The following is a 15,463-nucleotide window of genomic DNA, read 5'->3' on the forward strand; positions in this document are numbered from 1 at the left end:
GCCTCCATGAATGTACTTGAGACTTAGATTTAGAAATTAAATTCCTACTTGGAAGTCCAATCTCACTGACTTAATTCCTTTATGTTCTCCAATCCCTGAGGTCTTGGCCATTTATTGTTTGGAAAACCAGGTATTGATCACCTTCATTTCCTTCAGTTTTAGTCCTGTAGCTGAATAATAATCCTTATAGAGGAAGCTGGGAATTTAGCTCTTGCCAGGCGTCCTTAAAAATCTCTTTTTAAACATCTCATTTCTTGTTTGTTAGGCAAATCTCCATCAACTGTCTTCCTCACTGCAGAGGGATTGCTCCATGTGTTAAGATCCTGGTGACCTGGAGTCTAGCTGTTTCTATTTCCTGGTCTGCTTTGTTGTGTTGTCCAGTTGCTCAATCATGTCTGATTCTTTGCAACCTCGTTGACTGCAGCACATCAGGCTGCCCTGTTCTTCACCACCTCCCTAAGCTTCCTCAAATTCATGTCCATTGAGTCAGTGATGCCATCCAACCATCTCATCCTCTGCTGTTCCCTTCTCCTCCTGCCCTCAATCTTTCCCAGCCTCAGAGTCTTTTCCAGTGAGTCGACTCTTCTCATCAGGTGGCCAAAGTATCGGAGCTTCAGCTTTAGCATCAGTCCTTCAAGTGAATATTTAAGATTGATTTCTTTTAGGATTGACCGGTTTGATCTCCTTGCAGTCCAAGGGACTCTCAAGAGTCTTCTCCAACACCACAGTTCGAAGGCATCAGTTCTTTGTCACTCAGCCCTTTTTACTGTCTAGTTGTCACATCCATACATACATGACTACTGAAAAAACCACAGCTTTGACTATATGGACCTTCGTTGGCAAAGTAACGTCTCTATTTTTTAATATGCTGTCTAGGTTTGTCATAGCTTTTTTCCCCATGGAGTAAGCTTCCTTTAATTTCATGGCTTCTGTCACCATCTGCAGCTATTTTGGAGCTCAAGAAAATAAAGTTTGTCACTATTTCCTTTGTTTCCCCACCTATTTGCATGAAGTGATGGGACCAGATGTCATGATCTTTGTTTTCTGAATGTTGAGGTTTAAGTCAGCTTTTTCACTCTCCCTTTCACCTTAGAGAGGCTCTTTAGTTCCTGTTCACTTTCTGTCATAAGGGTGGTGTCATCTGCATATCTGAGGTTACTGATATTTCTCCCTATAATCTTGATTCCAGCTTGTGCTTCATCCAGCCCAGCATTTCTCATGATGTACTCTGCATATGAGTTAAATAAGCAAGGTGACAACATACAGCCTTGACATACTCCTTTCCCTATTTGGAACCAGTCCATTGTTCCATGTTTAGTTCTAACTGTTGCTGCATACAGATTTAGCAGGAGGCAGGTAAGGTGTTCTGGTATTCCCATCTCTTTAAGGATGTTCCACAGTTTGTTGTGATCCACACAGTCAAAGGCTTTAGGGTAGTCAATGAAGCAGAAGTTTTTCTGCAATTCTCTTGCTTTTTCTATGATCCAATGGATATTGGCAATTTGATCTCTGGTTCCTCTGCCTTTTCTAAATCCAGCTTGAACATCTGGAAGTTCTTGGTTCACGTGCTGTTGAAGCCTTGCTTGGAGAATCTTGAGCATTAATTACTTTGCTAGCATGTGAAATGAGCACAATTGTTTGGTAGTTTGAATATTCTTTGGCACTGCCTTTCTTTGGCACTGGAATGAAAACTGACCTTTTCCACTCCTGTGGCCACTGCTGAGTTTTCCAAATTTGCTGGCATATTGAGTGCAGCACTTTCACAGCATCATCTTTTAGGATTTGAAATAGCTCAGCTGGAATTCCATCACCTCCACTAGCTTTGTTTGTTGTGATGCTTCCTAAGGCCCACCTGACTTCACACTCAGAGACGTCTGGCTCTAGGTGAGTGATCATACCATCGTGGTTATCTGGGTCATTAAGATCATTTTTGTGTAGATCTGTGTATTCTTGCCACCTCTTCTTAATATCTTCTGCTGCTGTTAGGTCCATACTATTTTTGTCCTTTATTGTGCCCATCTTTGCATGAAATGTTCCCTTGGTATCTCTAATTTTCTTGAAGGATCTCTAGTATTTTCCATTCTCTTGTTTTCTTCTATTGGTTTGCTTGGGTTTGTAAAGTCAGGACTCAGGTATAGGACCAGATTTGTAGGTTTAGGAGCTCTAACTTGTTCTCTCAGCAATTTTCTTCTTGGGAATTGACTTTAATTTTTTGAAAACAGCAACTTAATTTACACTGAGTGAATGCACTGATCTTAAGAGTTAGAATTTGAAGAGTTTTGACAAATGCTTACATCTACGTAATAACTCACACCTCTATCGAGATGTCGAATATTTTCATCACTACATAAATTTCCCTCAGCTGTGTGACTCCCTCAATCATAGTTCTGATTTCTATCACCATAGAATATTTCTGTCTGTCCTAGAGCTTTATATAAATGGATTTATATACTAAACACTCTTTTCTTTTATTTTTTTTAACATAGCATGTTTTTGAGATTTATTTATATTGTTGCATATTTCCATAGTTCATTCTCAAAGTGTATATTCTCTTACTGAGGACTTTAAATGGAGAGTTTTGGTTTTATCCAATAAGGAATGAAATATATTTAAGTGTTAAAAATTAGCTTGTATTAGATGATCTAATTTTAGGAGATTATTTTTTCTATGCTATATAAAATAGACTTAAAAGAACATTTTAATCATCTAAATATTACTGAAATGAGTAGGTGGAGTATTAAAGCCCTAGTAAAATATACCCCAGTGCAGTGTTGGCATCTACCACTGTCATTTGTGAAATCAAGAATGAACACCTACTAGAAGATATATTGTTTTTAACATGTTCATAGTTAACATTCTTTCTTCATTGCTGATACAGTGTGTTATTATATGAATATACCATAGTTTGCTTACCCATTCTTCCGTTGATATACTTTGAGTTGTTTCCAGTTTTCACCAATTATAAATAAAGCTGGCATAAACATTTATGTATAACTTTTTTTGATAGACAAATATTTCTATTCTCTTAGGTGACCATGAATAGAGTTGTTGAGTCATACTGTAGGTATATACTTATCTTAGAAACCACCAAATCATTTCCCAAAGTAGTTTTACCATTTAATACTCCCACAAGTGATGTAGGAGAGTTCTGATTTCTCCATATCCTCCTCAGTACTTAGTGCTGTTAGTTTTTCCAGTTTTAGTCAATTTTTTTTGTGAGTGTGAAATGGCATTTATGCAGTTTTAATTTGCATTTCTCTGATGACCAATTCTGTTGAATACTTTTTTTTAAACTTTTTAATACTCTTTAATATTGTTATTAATACTATTTTTAATACTGTTGAATACTTTTTAATGTACTTATTGACCATACATATATCTTTCTTTGTCAAATGCCTGCTCAAGACTTTTGCCCATTGAGCAAAATTTTTTTATTGTTGAGTTGTGGGATATTTTTTAAAAAATCTAGAAATTGTGACTATCAAGAGTATTTTCAGACATGTTTATCAAGAATATTCTCTTCTAGCCTGAGGCTGTCTCTTCATTTTCTTAATGGTTATTTTGGAAGCTTTTGATTTTGATCGAGTCTATTTTTTTTTTTTTCTCCTATTATGGTGAGTACTTTCTGTGTCCTAAGAAATCTTTGCCTGCTCTGAGAACAGAAAGCTATTTTTTTTCTTCTGAAAGATACATTTTATTCTAATAGCTTTATATATTTTGGCATTCATGTTTCAGTGTAAATTTACCTTGAATTAATTTTTATGTTTGCAGTGTGTGGTAGGAGTTGAAGTTCATTTTTCCCTCATTGATATCCAATTATTAAGAGTTGACTTTTGATATCAAAACTTAGAATAAAGTAAATTAAAAGCTGGAATGCCAATTATATTGTGCTATAAAGTCATTTGGCTTGTCAATATATATTTTCCCTTGAGACAAACTTGTCTTGTAAGGTAGGTCCTTTGCCAAGACTAAAAATTAATAATCAACTGCTTCTTGCTGAACTTGACATTAGAACAAAGCAATATGTGCAAAATCTTCTCCAGAGGATGAAAAAGAAAACACACAAGACTTTTTCCCCCCTAGTTTCCCTCATAAAATGAGGTAATCTGATGTGGTCCCATATGGTTTTATGATGTGTTTCAGTGAATCAATCATTGCTTGGTTTGTATCTGTTGCAAGTTGTTATCTTTTCTGTTAACATGTGGAAGAAGTTCCTTATTCATGTATGTATGCTAGTTCTAAAACATAGTGTTAAGTGGTATAAAACTCAGTCTTACTTGGTTGCAATACACAGAAGCTCACCTCAAAGTCATTTAAGCAAAAAAAGGAATTTGATTCAATTATGTAACCTGAGATGCCCAAGGGTTGAGCCTGGTTAGGCCAAATATGTATTGAGAAATTTCCTTATTTAAAAAATATTAACAGGTTAAAAAAAAAGATAATTAAAAAAATTGTGGGAGTATTCCATTATTCTGAACTCTCACTCTAGAAACCTAATATTTATAGTTAATACTCTAGATTTAGTAATCTATGACATCTATATTTAAGCACCTATATTTAACATTTAACAAACTATTAATACATGGAGACAAAAATATACTCTGACAGTCAAAGATAGGACAAATTACTTAAATAAAATTGAGATATCTAGCCCAAATAGTAATAATGCAACTTGTATCCATTTTCTAAAGAATTACCCAATTAAAAAAAAAAGAATCTAGATTTGTTAACTCAAATTATCAGTATTTTCTTTCTAAATCCAAGCTGCAATCTCAGAATTAGTTTGCTGACTTTGGTTTAGTAGGCATTTATTTAGGATTTTTCTGAAAGATAAGGAAACAGACAAGAAGGATTGTGACATTTCAAATGACCTCTGGGGTCCAGGTGGGACCCAAATGCTCCCTTGGCCTCCGAGGTTATTACCATCCTTGTTTGCTTTGACAGTTAGAGGCACGACATGCCTTTGTGCTGTTTGCAAAAATCTGAGCGAGTTGAAAAGCATAGATTGAGTACATTTTCAATGGTGTTTGGGTCTGCAAGCATTTGTTTTTTGAGCGCTGCCGTGTGCAGGGCCAGGGCTGCGTGGAGAGAGAGCGGTTTCCGTTGCGCAGACCGGCTGCCTGATGTCCTAGGTGCTGAGAACGGCCGCCAGCGAACCCTGCTCCTTTTCATTTCGCCAGGTCCTCATTTCATCGGAAAACTCGGTAGCAGCAGACGCACAGAGACTTTTTCCTCTTCTCCTTTCCCCCTTCTCCCCCCCTCCCTAGACCTCTCTGGGCTTTGACGTCACGTGTGCTCCTTTTGGTTGCCATAGCAACCCCATTCCCCAAGCCCTCTGTCCGTCTCCTCTGGTAGGTTCCACAATGGTACAGGCAGCATCGCGCTGCACAATGGTTTCCAGGCAGTGAAAGAGGGTGATTCAGCAAGCCACTCTTCGTCTTCTTCTTCATCTTCTTTTTTTTTAAACCTCCCCTTCTCTTTTTATTTTTATGGGGGTGGTTGGTGCTTGTTCTGAGCTTACCTTTTTTCTTTTCTTTTTCGTTTTTACAGTATTCCATTTTTCTCCTCACCCCTCAATTCCTAGGGGCTTGAGTGACTTTACGTTTGGGTTTTCTTGGCAATCACCTGTCCATCATTAATTTTAAACAATTTCCCCACCTCCAAAGAATCTATTCCTTATTAGTTTGGAATGTGGTTAATGAGAGACAAGTAGGGAGGATTTCTGGGGCAAACACTGCTGGATCAGGATCGTAGTTCTCAAGCACGGAATGGTAGGTGGCTCTTTGCTCATTCTGGGTTCTAACCGGTTTTTTGGAGGGTGGTGTGATGTCTATTGATTGCTCCTGGTGGGGCGGGAGAGTGAGCATGGGAGAGCGGGGCAGAGATGGGGTGGATAGGAGATTAATGAAGTGAACTACCTCTGAGGCGAGAAGCCACCAGCCTTTCCTTCTGCGCCGAGCATCTCTCCCAGGACTTGGGCGTGTTGAAACCTTTCTGTTTGGAGTGAGGGTTGGCAGAGGGTGGGAGGGAACATTTTTATTGTGACCAGGGGTTTTTTAGACCAAGGCAGAGCTGCAAAAAAGAAGAGAAAATTAGAGAGTGAAACAGCTGTGCTTGTTAGAAGTGCTTGCCTCAGTCCCATATTTCAGAAATGCTGTGGGTTCCATAAAACATTTAAAAAATCACCTCTTTAAGTTATGCATTTATGTTTACTTCATGAGATGTTGTGCTTAAAGAGATATTTGGGGGCATATTTACATATTTTAGTTAGGGAATGGTATTTTTTATATTGTAGTTGTAAAACTAACAGCATTACTCTTGCAGAGAGACCCAAGGCTAAATCTGAGCTGGGGAGAGGAACATAGAACGGGCAGTGGGGAGGGTCAGGTTAAAGATAAGAGGCAACATTGGCACTGCAGTCGTACGGGTAAAGGGTCCCTTTAAGAAAGTGATCTAGTCAACAGCAGGCAGCATTTTTTTCTTTATGGCATGGTTCCCAGGTACTCTGTACTGGGATACCGTGTCCCCTAGAAATGTCAGAGCTCATTTGGGAGAAAAAGATCTATCATCAGAAAGGACCAGGGCAGTATATTTAGCAGAATTGATGTCTTTGTGCCTGCAGCAAAATAAATGTGATTTATTGGAAAATCTTCAAGTAAATCAAGACGAGAGCCATTTCAAGAAAATTACATGCATATTTCTTTTTTTTCTCCCCCTCTTCTCTTCATTTAAATCTAGAGACTGAGTTTCTGCTTTCACCCCCTTAAATGCATAAATTCCTAGGGTACTGCAATTTAACCACAGCAAAAGAATGGCTTATCCCATGGCAGTTGGTGCTGAAGCAGTCACAAGGTTGTTTACATGGGCTGTCTTTGCTGCAGAGATCCACAGCGTCTGTCCAGCCGCCCTCCCTGCCTTGATGTGTTGACAGTAACTTTTATGAAAGGACTTGACAGAGGCAGGCTAAGTCCTATGGGACAGGCCACAGTTTAGACGGAAGGAAATTGGGTCTAAGTGCACCAGGCATTGCCAGTCCGAGGTCTGATTTCTCCCTCTGCCCCTCGTCTGCCAGTTGTCAGACCCCGGAAGATCTCACAGAATGCTGATGCATGTGTTAAAATGGTTGCAGGAAGGGCCATGACTCTCAAGAGAGGCTTCTGTAAATTTTCTGCCTTAGGTGAGTGTTTGTGTTGTACATCTAGACAGTGATGCTCATGCTCATGGATGAGCTCGCCAGCTTCCGACTCCACTTTGGAGCCATTGGATTATAGGGGTCAGACAGTTTGGATGTAGCAGTTTTGCTTTCTGTGGTATGTATTCCTTCCACTACCTTGATCTCACTTTTAAAATTGACACAAAGTACTAAGTTAGCTTATTTGATCACACAAGCACACTGGATTTTCTCGTGCTGACAACGGAACTGAAAATCCAATGACAAAGGTGGTATGACCTTAGATATTAAAAGAGTCTTTCTTGCTTCCTCATTTGCGCATCACTCCCTCTCGCTGTTGCAAGGTGTCTTTAATCCGACAGTCTCCTGGTGTTATAAAATCTTCACAGTGTGGGTGAAAAGACTTGATGATGAGACAGTAAGAAATGATACGTCCAGTGGGAAAGACCAGGTGCTGCCTCTAGCTTCCTGCTTGTCTGCCCCAGAACAGCATCTGCTGTGGGGAGGAGCGTGTTTGCCAGGCTGGAAAGGGATGTTCATGAACGGATCCCAGAGGGACCAAGTGTGTTTTTGCTGTCATTGTCTGGTATGTCTGCAGCTATTAGTGTTTAATGGTTTCATAGTGTGTGGTCAATATTTTTCAAGACTAAAATGAACTGAGAATGAATGGTGGATGCCCTAAAATATATGTATATTTTAAAATTACAGAAAAATTCATAGGCTTTCCCTTGTTAGTATATCCTATAGGAATATCATAAGCAAAAGGAATCTGCCTAATTTTTAAGTAATGTGATAAAGCCTCCCATATTTAAAGGGAGGGCTTTTTGTTTGTTTTTTTTTTGTGTGTGTGACTTTATGTAAGTGAATCTTAGTGTAATAGTCTTTGAATACAGATGATAAGGGAAAGAAGGCAAATTGGGTTTCTCTTGTTAAGCACGAGGGCAGATATTCTCCCTTCCTGATCTAGTTCTGGCTGCAGGTCCTATTTGTAGCTATAAGACTTTACATAGGATTGGTGTGCCCAAATCAAATGATGGCTTAGTTGCTAGTGAGAATAATGAACTCAAGGCAAGAGAGACTTGCTTCACTTAGAATAAGAAGTGATAAATTGACATTTTGAATTCTTTCTCCATTGCCCCTGTTTTGTCTTGTAGTCTCTTTTATGCTTCTGGTTGGACACTGCAGCCCTTATGCTAAAAGAGGGACAAAGTGTCCAAGGATGACACAAAAGGGGTACAGTGCCTTATTTGCCACAGGCTGAGGGCTTCCTTCCTACCATACTTGCATCTGTTACAGCTTCTTCTGAGGATCAAGGACTTGTGGGAAAAGTTGGGTCCATAGACTACAGGGAGAGATGCTTATTGATAAAGAACAGAATCCATTTGCTTCTTTAGCATATGAGAGATATTTATTGCATTGCATAAGTCTGAAATGAGACACTGCTGCTGATTCAGATACAAGATCATGCTGCATATTGATTGAAAATTTAATTTGGATCTGGAGCCTGGATTTTCAGAAATGTACCTATCTGTACATATTTTCATAGCAGACTTGTAAGGGTTTTGACGAAAGATATTTTAGTTTGAGTACATTTTATCCTTATAAGAAAATCAAGGCAAAGAGGGAAAAGTGGAAAGCCTGTATGTTTCAGGTTCTGTTTCCCCCCACTATTTAATGAAAGAGAACTCCATTTCTTAATTGTGAATCTTGGTAGAAACTCTAAATGGAGACTTCAGGTGATATTTGAATATTCTTAAATCAAAAGAAACATTTTTTAGTTTGAAAAGTGGACTGTAAATTTCTAATTGTTTTTGATAAAGGATTTTCCAGTTGAATTGACATTTTAGATTTATAACAAGCCTTTCTCACTGATCTTATCCCTGGTGACTGTGAGATGTGAAACTCCTAGGCTTATAGAACTAATGCTCCTAGGGATGGAAATTAAATTTTGAGTGAAAAAGAAAGAACTGAAGTTTCCTTAGAAGCATTCCTAACCCATAGTTGCTCTAAAACCTCACACGGCACACAGGTATAAAATGAAATTCTCCTCCAGGGCAATTAGGCATTTGCAGAGAGGCCTGTATAATAACAAACAAGACTTCTGCTACATTGTGTGTGTGTGTGTGTGTGTGTGTGTGTGTAAGCACAAAAACACACGCATAACCCAGTACTGACTTGTCTTCATAGATGTAAAACCGCCTCCTGGGTTTTGGATGTTAACCTGCCTGGGTGCTCCACGTGCTTCGAGAAAATGATTTCTTAAAGTAATCATCCTCTTCTCATACATTGGAAATAGGATCTGAAAGCCCAGATAGTAAAGTCAGGCTGGTGTGTCTGTTATTTGGCAATGTTCATTCGGCGTCTGTGCTTCCTCTGTCATAGCACTTATCCTGCAGCACAGTAATTGCCTCTTCCTGGGCTTCATGTATTTGCTACTCAGTTATAATCTCTGTCACTGACTGTGACACTGTGACACTGTGACACTGACTGTGTCTGCCTGGTGCATAGTAGGGGCACAATCAATATTCCATGAATGAAGGTATCCCATGCACAGTTATCTAAGTAGTGTGGGTGATAGAGTTTGGGGAACTGTAACACAGTTTCTGGGCTTCCCTGGTGGCTCAGATGGTAAAGCATCTGTCTGCCATGCAGGGGACCCGGGTTTGAGCCCCAGGTCAGGAAGATCCCTTGGAGAAGGGAATGGTTACCAGTTCCAGTATTCTCCCTTGGGATATAACACATGCATCATGGAGTCTCAAAGAGTCGGACATGACTGAGCACCTAACACACACGCATACAGCACAGCTTCTGCCGTCAGGGAGCTTATAGTCATTTAGGGAGATGAGGTTAAATAATAAACGTGGTATATGATCAAATGTCCCTATTCAACAAATGCAATGGGGATTCACAGGAGGAAGAAATTCACCCCTTCTGAAATGGTGGTAGGCCACGTTGGGATGGGGAGGGCAGGAAGATGTGGCGGGGGAGAAGTCTAATAACAGTTGTAAGCACTTGGCCTGGAAGGGAGCTCTTGCTTGGAACAACTATGTATATGCTCAGTCGTGTCTGACTTTTTGCAACCCCATGGACTGTAGCCCACCAGGCTCCTCTGTCCATGGGATTTTCCAGGCAAGAATACTGGAGTGGGTTGCCATTTCCTCCTCCAGGGGTTCTTCCTGATTCAGGGACTTAACCTGCATCTCCTGCATTGGCAGGTGGGTTCCTTACCACTGAGCCACCAGGGAAGCCTAGAACATGGAGAACTGGCACAGTCCTGGAGATTTTTTCCCAATATAATGTCAAAAAGTAACAGTAACAAGACTGAAGTTACAAACCTACTTTTGTAACTGGATCAGATTATGGAAAAATATACATACGCGTCTCTTTCTAGCTTTACACCAACTTCAGCTTTTAACATTTTAATTTATTTTTTGCCTTCTTTATTAAATAATTTTTGTTGGCATATGGTTGCTCAAATTCAGTTTAGTTTCATTTTATTTCACGTAGTTCAGAAAATTTTCCAACTTCTCCTTTATCGATGACTCTAACGCATTTTTCCATATGAACCCATTGTTCTTGTATAAGGAGCAGACTGTGCAAACATGTAACAGGGAGCTTATAGTAAAAGCTGAATAGGGTGCCTCCTATCACAAACTCAAATCCATGTCAACCAAAGTAACAATTACTAATTTGGCTTATGTTCATATTTTAAAATATCCAAAATAAAATATCCAGCTACTCTGGTGATGGTAACACCAAAGTTCTAGTGTTTGATAAATTTGAACAGAGTGAACTACCTTGAGATTTTATTCCCTCCCCTGTGTGCTCACTACCCATCCCCCAACGTCTTTGTTAGTCTTTTGATTTTTCTAAATGCAGGTGAAATCCCCACTGAAATGTTGAAATCAAACTTGATTGTGATTTTGCTTTGATTTTAGGCTAGCGTGAGAAACACCAACGGAAACACCATCTCAGATCTCTGTTATGGCAACTCAGGCAAGAAGCTGTTGAATTAGACCCATTTCCTGTAGATGAGAAACCATACAAGCAGTGGTGAGTTGCAAACTTAAAAACATTCCTTAGCAGGAAACATGTGATCTATATAACCAATTTCAATGTTGCATATGATTTAGTGTGTGGATCTGAAGAAATACTGCTTCCAAATCCTGTCAACTAAAGAGGTGAAAATCAATGTTCAACTGATGGTGTGGTGCTATTAATACCACGTGAAGGAGCTTGAGGTCTTTAGGTGCATAAGTGCCTCATACAGCACTATGATGCTACCACCCTGGATGATACTAGTCTAAGTAAGATGGTTGCAGTGAGCAATTTCCTGTGGCTGCATAACAGTTGGGTATTTACATAACAGTATTTTTCGGTGGCTTTTATTATCTGCAACATAATTGTACGTTTTACTGCTTCTTCATCTCTAGTAGAATACTGGTTCTGAGCTAAATTCTAACACTTAATTCCTTTTAGGAACATATATGCTTGTATATGGGGCTTCCCAGGTGGTGCTGGTGGTAAAGAACCCACCCACCTGCTAATGCAGGAGACACAGGAGATGCTGAAGACACAGGAGACGCTGATTCGATCTCTGGGTCGGGAAGCTCCCCTGGAGGTGGGCATAGCAACCCACTCCAGTATTCTTGCCTGGAGAATCCCATGGACAGAGGAACCTGGCGGGCTACAGCCCATATAGGTTCGCAAAGAGTCAGACACGACTGAAGCGACTTAGCATACCCACAGCATGCATGTACATATATATGTGTGTAAGATATATGTGATATATATTTAAATAGCATTTAGCTCTTTAGACATAAGGGAAGAGAAACCTTATCATAGTTTTATAAAACTCGATTTGTGGACATTTTAGCCTACAAATTCTTTGCTTAATAAAGATAGTATTAAAAATAGATCCTAGTTGGAATCATTTTAAAATCTTATTACTTTATAAAAATGTCAGTTCACATAGGGAAAATATATATTTTAATCAAATACTTGATGCTTCATAGTTGCCAATGTCAATAATCAATAGACTCCAGCAGAGATGAACCGGGTATAATCTGTCAAACAACATCTCTGAGAAACAGATTATGACAGTGATGCTTGTAAGACTCCAAAAGAAGCTGTTTTGAACTAGTGAGCGGTATCTCTCTTTCATTTGTTTAGTGGCTTATATAACTCTGGGTATATAGGCCGCCCTATGAATCAATGCATAACCCATAACTGTGGAGGATTGATGAAATTAACCTTGTACTTATTTCACGTCATGATTCTCATTACAGTCTGATTACGATTACACTGAGGAAGCAGATATAATAGTCATCACTATGCTGTACTTAATCAATATGTGTTAAATGAATGTTTGTTAGGAATGAGGAACATATGTAATTGCCAGTAATCAACCATTTTGATTTCAAACAAGAGTGATTTTTTTATGGCTGAACTTAATCTTTTGAGTTATGGGTCACTCCCAGGGATGTCAAAAATATATATTGCCCCCTCTTAAACATGTATTCATTCAGTAAACATTGACTGCGGATCTGTAGTATAGATAGCATCCTTTGCACTTGGGATAGATGAAAAAGACAGCACCTGCTTTAAAGGAGCTGTGTTTAAAGTGACACTTATGATAAAGTGTGTCATTAAAAAAGGGAGTGATTTCTAAGGGGTGGGGTGCTTATCCACTGCTGTTAAATGGGTAGCCATCCAGTGCTGAAGGAAGTGCCGCAGAGGAGAGTCTAAGACAGATGGGATGGGGGCTTGGTAGGGAAGGCTTCCCGGAGGGAACGAGGTTTTAGCTGAATGTTAAGGACAATAAGAGGTTAGCTAGAAGAAGGGGAATAGTGAGAACATTTTTCAAGGGCCTAGAGACTTGAGGGAGCATGATTGATGCGGGGAACTAGATGTCATTTACTGTGCTGGGGCATAAGTGGGGGTGGTGAAGATAAAGCTGAAGAAAGGTAGAGGAGATATAGCATGAAAAGGTTTTTAAGACAGGCTAAGGAGTTTGTATTTTATTCCAAAATAAAGAACCTCTGAAAGATTTTAAGTAGAATGATGTGATGAAACTTGTTTTTTAGAAAATACCATGTACCTTGAAGAGTACATAAAACAAATTCAGTTTAAAGAATAATTACAGAGCAAACCTTGTATAACCACCAAGTAGACTCCCAGTAAGCCCTTTGTGCTCCTTTAAGACCACATGCTTTTCCTTCCCCGCTAGAGGAAACCACTACTCTGCCTTTTGTCACTGATCCCCTTGCCTTTCTTTGTAGGTTTTCAGTCTTGTAATCATGGTGAAAGAAAGTGACAGTTTCTTAGTCGTGTCTGAGCAACTTTGCGACCCCATGGACTATAGCCCATCAGGTTCCTCTGTCCATGGAATTCTTTGGGCAAGAATGCTGGAGTGGGTTGCCGTTCCCTTCTCCAGGGTATCTTCCTGACCCAGGGATTGAACCTGGGTCTCCTGCACTGCAGGCAGATTCTTTACTCTCTGAGCCACCAGGGGAGCCATGGTAGTATATATATTCTTAATCACTTGATTTTATGAAACACTCTAGTGAAAGCGAAAGTTGCTCAGTTGTGTCCAACTCTTTGAGATTCCATGGACTATACAGTCCTTGGAATTGTCCAGGCCAGAATACTGGTAGCCGATCCCTTCTCCAGCAGATCTTCCCAACCCAGGAATTGAACTGGGGTCTCTTGCATTGCAGATGGATTCTTTACCAACTGAGCTATCAGGGAAGCCTGTGAAACACTGTAAGACTCATGTTAATGTATGTAGTTTATTCAAGTCACTTATGTAGTATTTTACTCTGTGAAAACATCAGAGTTTACTTATCCATTTCACCATGGATAGACATTTGGATTGTTCCTATATTACTTATGTGTGTCTGTATGAGTGTATTGTTGTTGTTCAGTCACTAAGTCGTGTCCAACTATTTGCAACCCTATGAGCTGCTGCATGCCAAGGCTTCCCTGTCCTTCACTGTCTCCTGCAGTTTGCTTAAATTCATGTCCATTGTGTCCATGATGCTATCTAACCATCTCATCCTCTGTCATTTTCTTCTCCTTTTGCCTTCAGTCTTTCCCAGCAACAGGGTCTTTTCCAATGAGTCAGCTCTTTTCATCAGGTGGCCAAAGTATTGGAGCTTCAGCTTCAGCATCAGTCCTTCCAATGAATACTCAGGGTTGATTTCCTTCTGTCAGTCCAAAAGGAAGTCAACCCTGATTATTAACCTGATAAATTTTAAATAAGTACATATATTTATATATAGTAACATTAAGTATACATATGGTTCTTTATGCATATATAGTATTGCTCATAGATTCTGTAGTACATGTATAAGAACTTCTCAGGATACATATCAAGGAAAGGAACTCTTGATTTTGGGGTATGTGCACATTGTTTTTCTAAATATTGCTAAATATTTTCCTCAATTGATTGCATGAATTTACATTCCCACCTGCAGTATATAAGAAGCTCTATATTCTCACCAACGTTTCGTTTTTAAGTTCTCAGAATTTGCTGATCAGGTGGATACCTAATTATACTCATGGAAGTAGTAGTTTGCATTTGCTGACTACTAAGGAGGAAGAATTTTTTTTAAATTTTTATTGGCCATTTGATCTTCTATTGTGAAGTGCCTGCGCAAGTCTTTATGAGACTAGTCTTTCAGAATGACAACTAGCACTTATGGAGTTCTTGCTGTGTAATAAGCACTGTGCTAAGCACTTTACAAACATTTAATCCTCCTATCATCTGTATGATGTATAGATAAGGAAACTCAGGTTTAGAGAGGTCAAATAACTTGCTAGCAGTCACATAACTAAGAAGCAGAGGATTTAGCATTTAAGCCCAGGTCTTCCTGACTCCAGAGTTCTTCAGTTTCTTTTTTTTTAAATTTATTATTTTATTTATTTATTTTTGGTTGTTCTGGATCTTCATTGCTGCGAGTTGCTTCACTTTCTCCAGTTGTGGTGAGCGGGGGCTGCTGTCTAGTTGTGTTACTGTGGGTTTCTCGTGGGAGCGGTCTTCTCTTGTTATGCAGCACAGACTCTAGGTACCCGGGCTTCAGGAGTTGCAGTATGTGGGCTCAGTTGTTGAGGCTGGTGGGCTCGAGGGTGAGCACTCAGCTGTTGTGGTGCACGGGCTTACTTCCTCCATGCGGGTGGGATTTTCCAGGATCGGGGGTTGAACTTCTACATGGCAGGCAGATTCTTTACCACTGAGTCACCAAGCAGTTTCTTGAATCATGTTTGAAGGGGGTTTAGATTAGAGCCAGG

At 39.5% G+C, this 15,463-nt stretch overlaps 1 protein-coding gene across 9 annotated transcripts in view; it reads left to right on the forward strand.

Moving 5' to 3' along the window:
- Nucleotides 1-15,463, forward strand: part of MAPK10 (mitogen-activated protein kinase 10) — a 589,148-nt gene that overhangs the window by 230,907 nt on the left and 342,778 nt on the right. For 2 of the 9 annotated variants that reach the window (XM_020902100.2, XM_020902103.2), the window contains exons 1-2: nucleotides 5,327-5,771; nucleotides 11,110-11,224. In XM_020902100.2, the coding sequence (XP_020757759.1) occupies nucleotides 11,203-11,224 (22 nt within the window). In that variant the 5' untranslated portion in view covers nucleotides 5,327-5,771; nucleotides 11,110-11,202. Of the gene's footprint in view, nucleotides 1-5,324; nucleotides 5,772-7,155; nucleotides 7,178-7,658; nucleotides 7,758-11,109; nucleotides 11,225-15,463 lie in introns of those variants that run through there. The other 7 variants (XM_020902102.2, XM_020902105.2, XM_020902108.2 and 4 more) reach the window with 7 other exon arrangements.

This window comes from Odocoileus virginianus, chromosome 29 (assembly GCF_023699985.2).
Source record: "Odocoileus virginianus isolate 20LAN1187 ecotype Illinois chromosome 29, Ovbor_1.2, whole genome shotgun sequence".
In the NCBI taxonomy this organism is placed as follows: domain Eukaryota; kingdom Metazoa; phylum Chordata; class Mammalia; order Artiodactyla; family Cervidae; genus Odocoileus; species Odocoileus virginianus.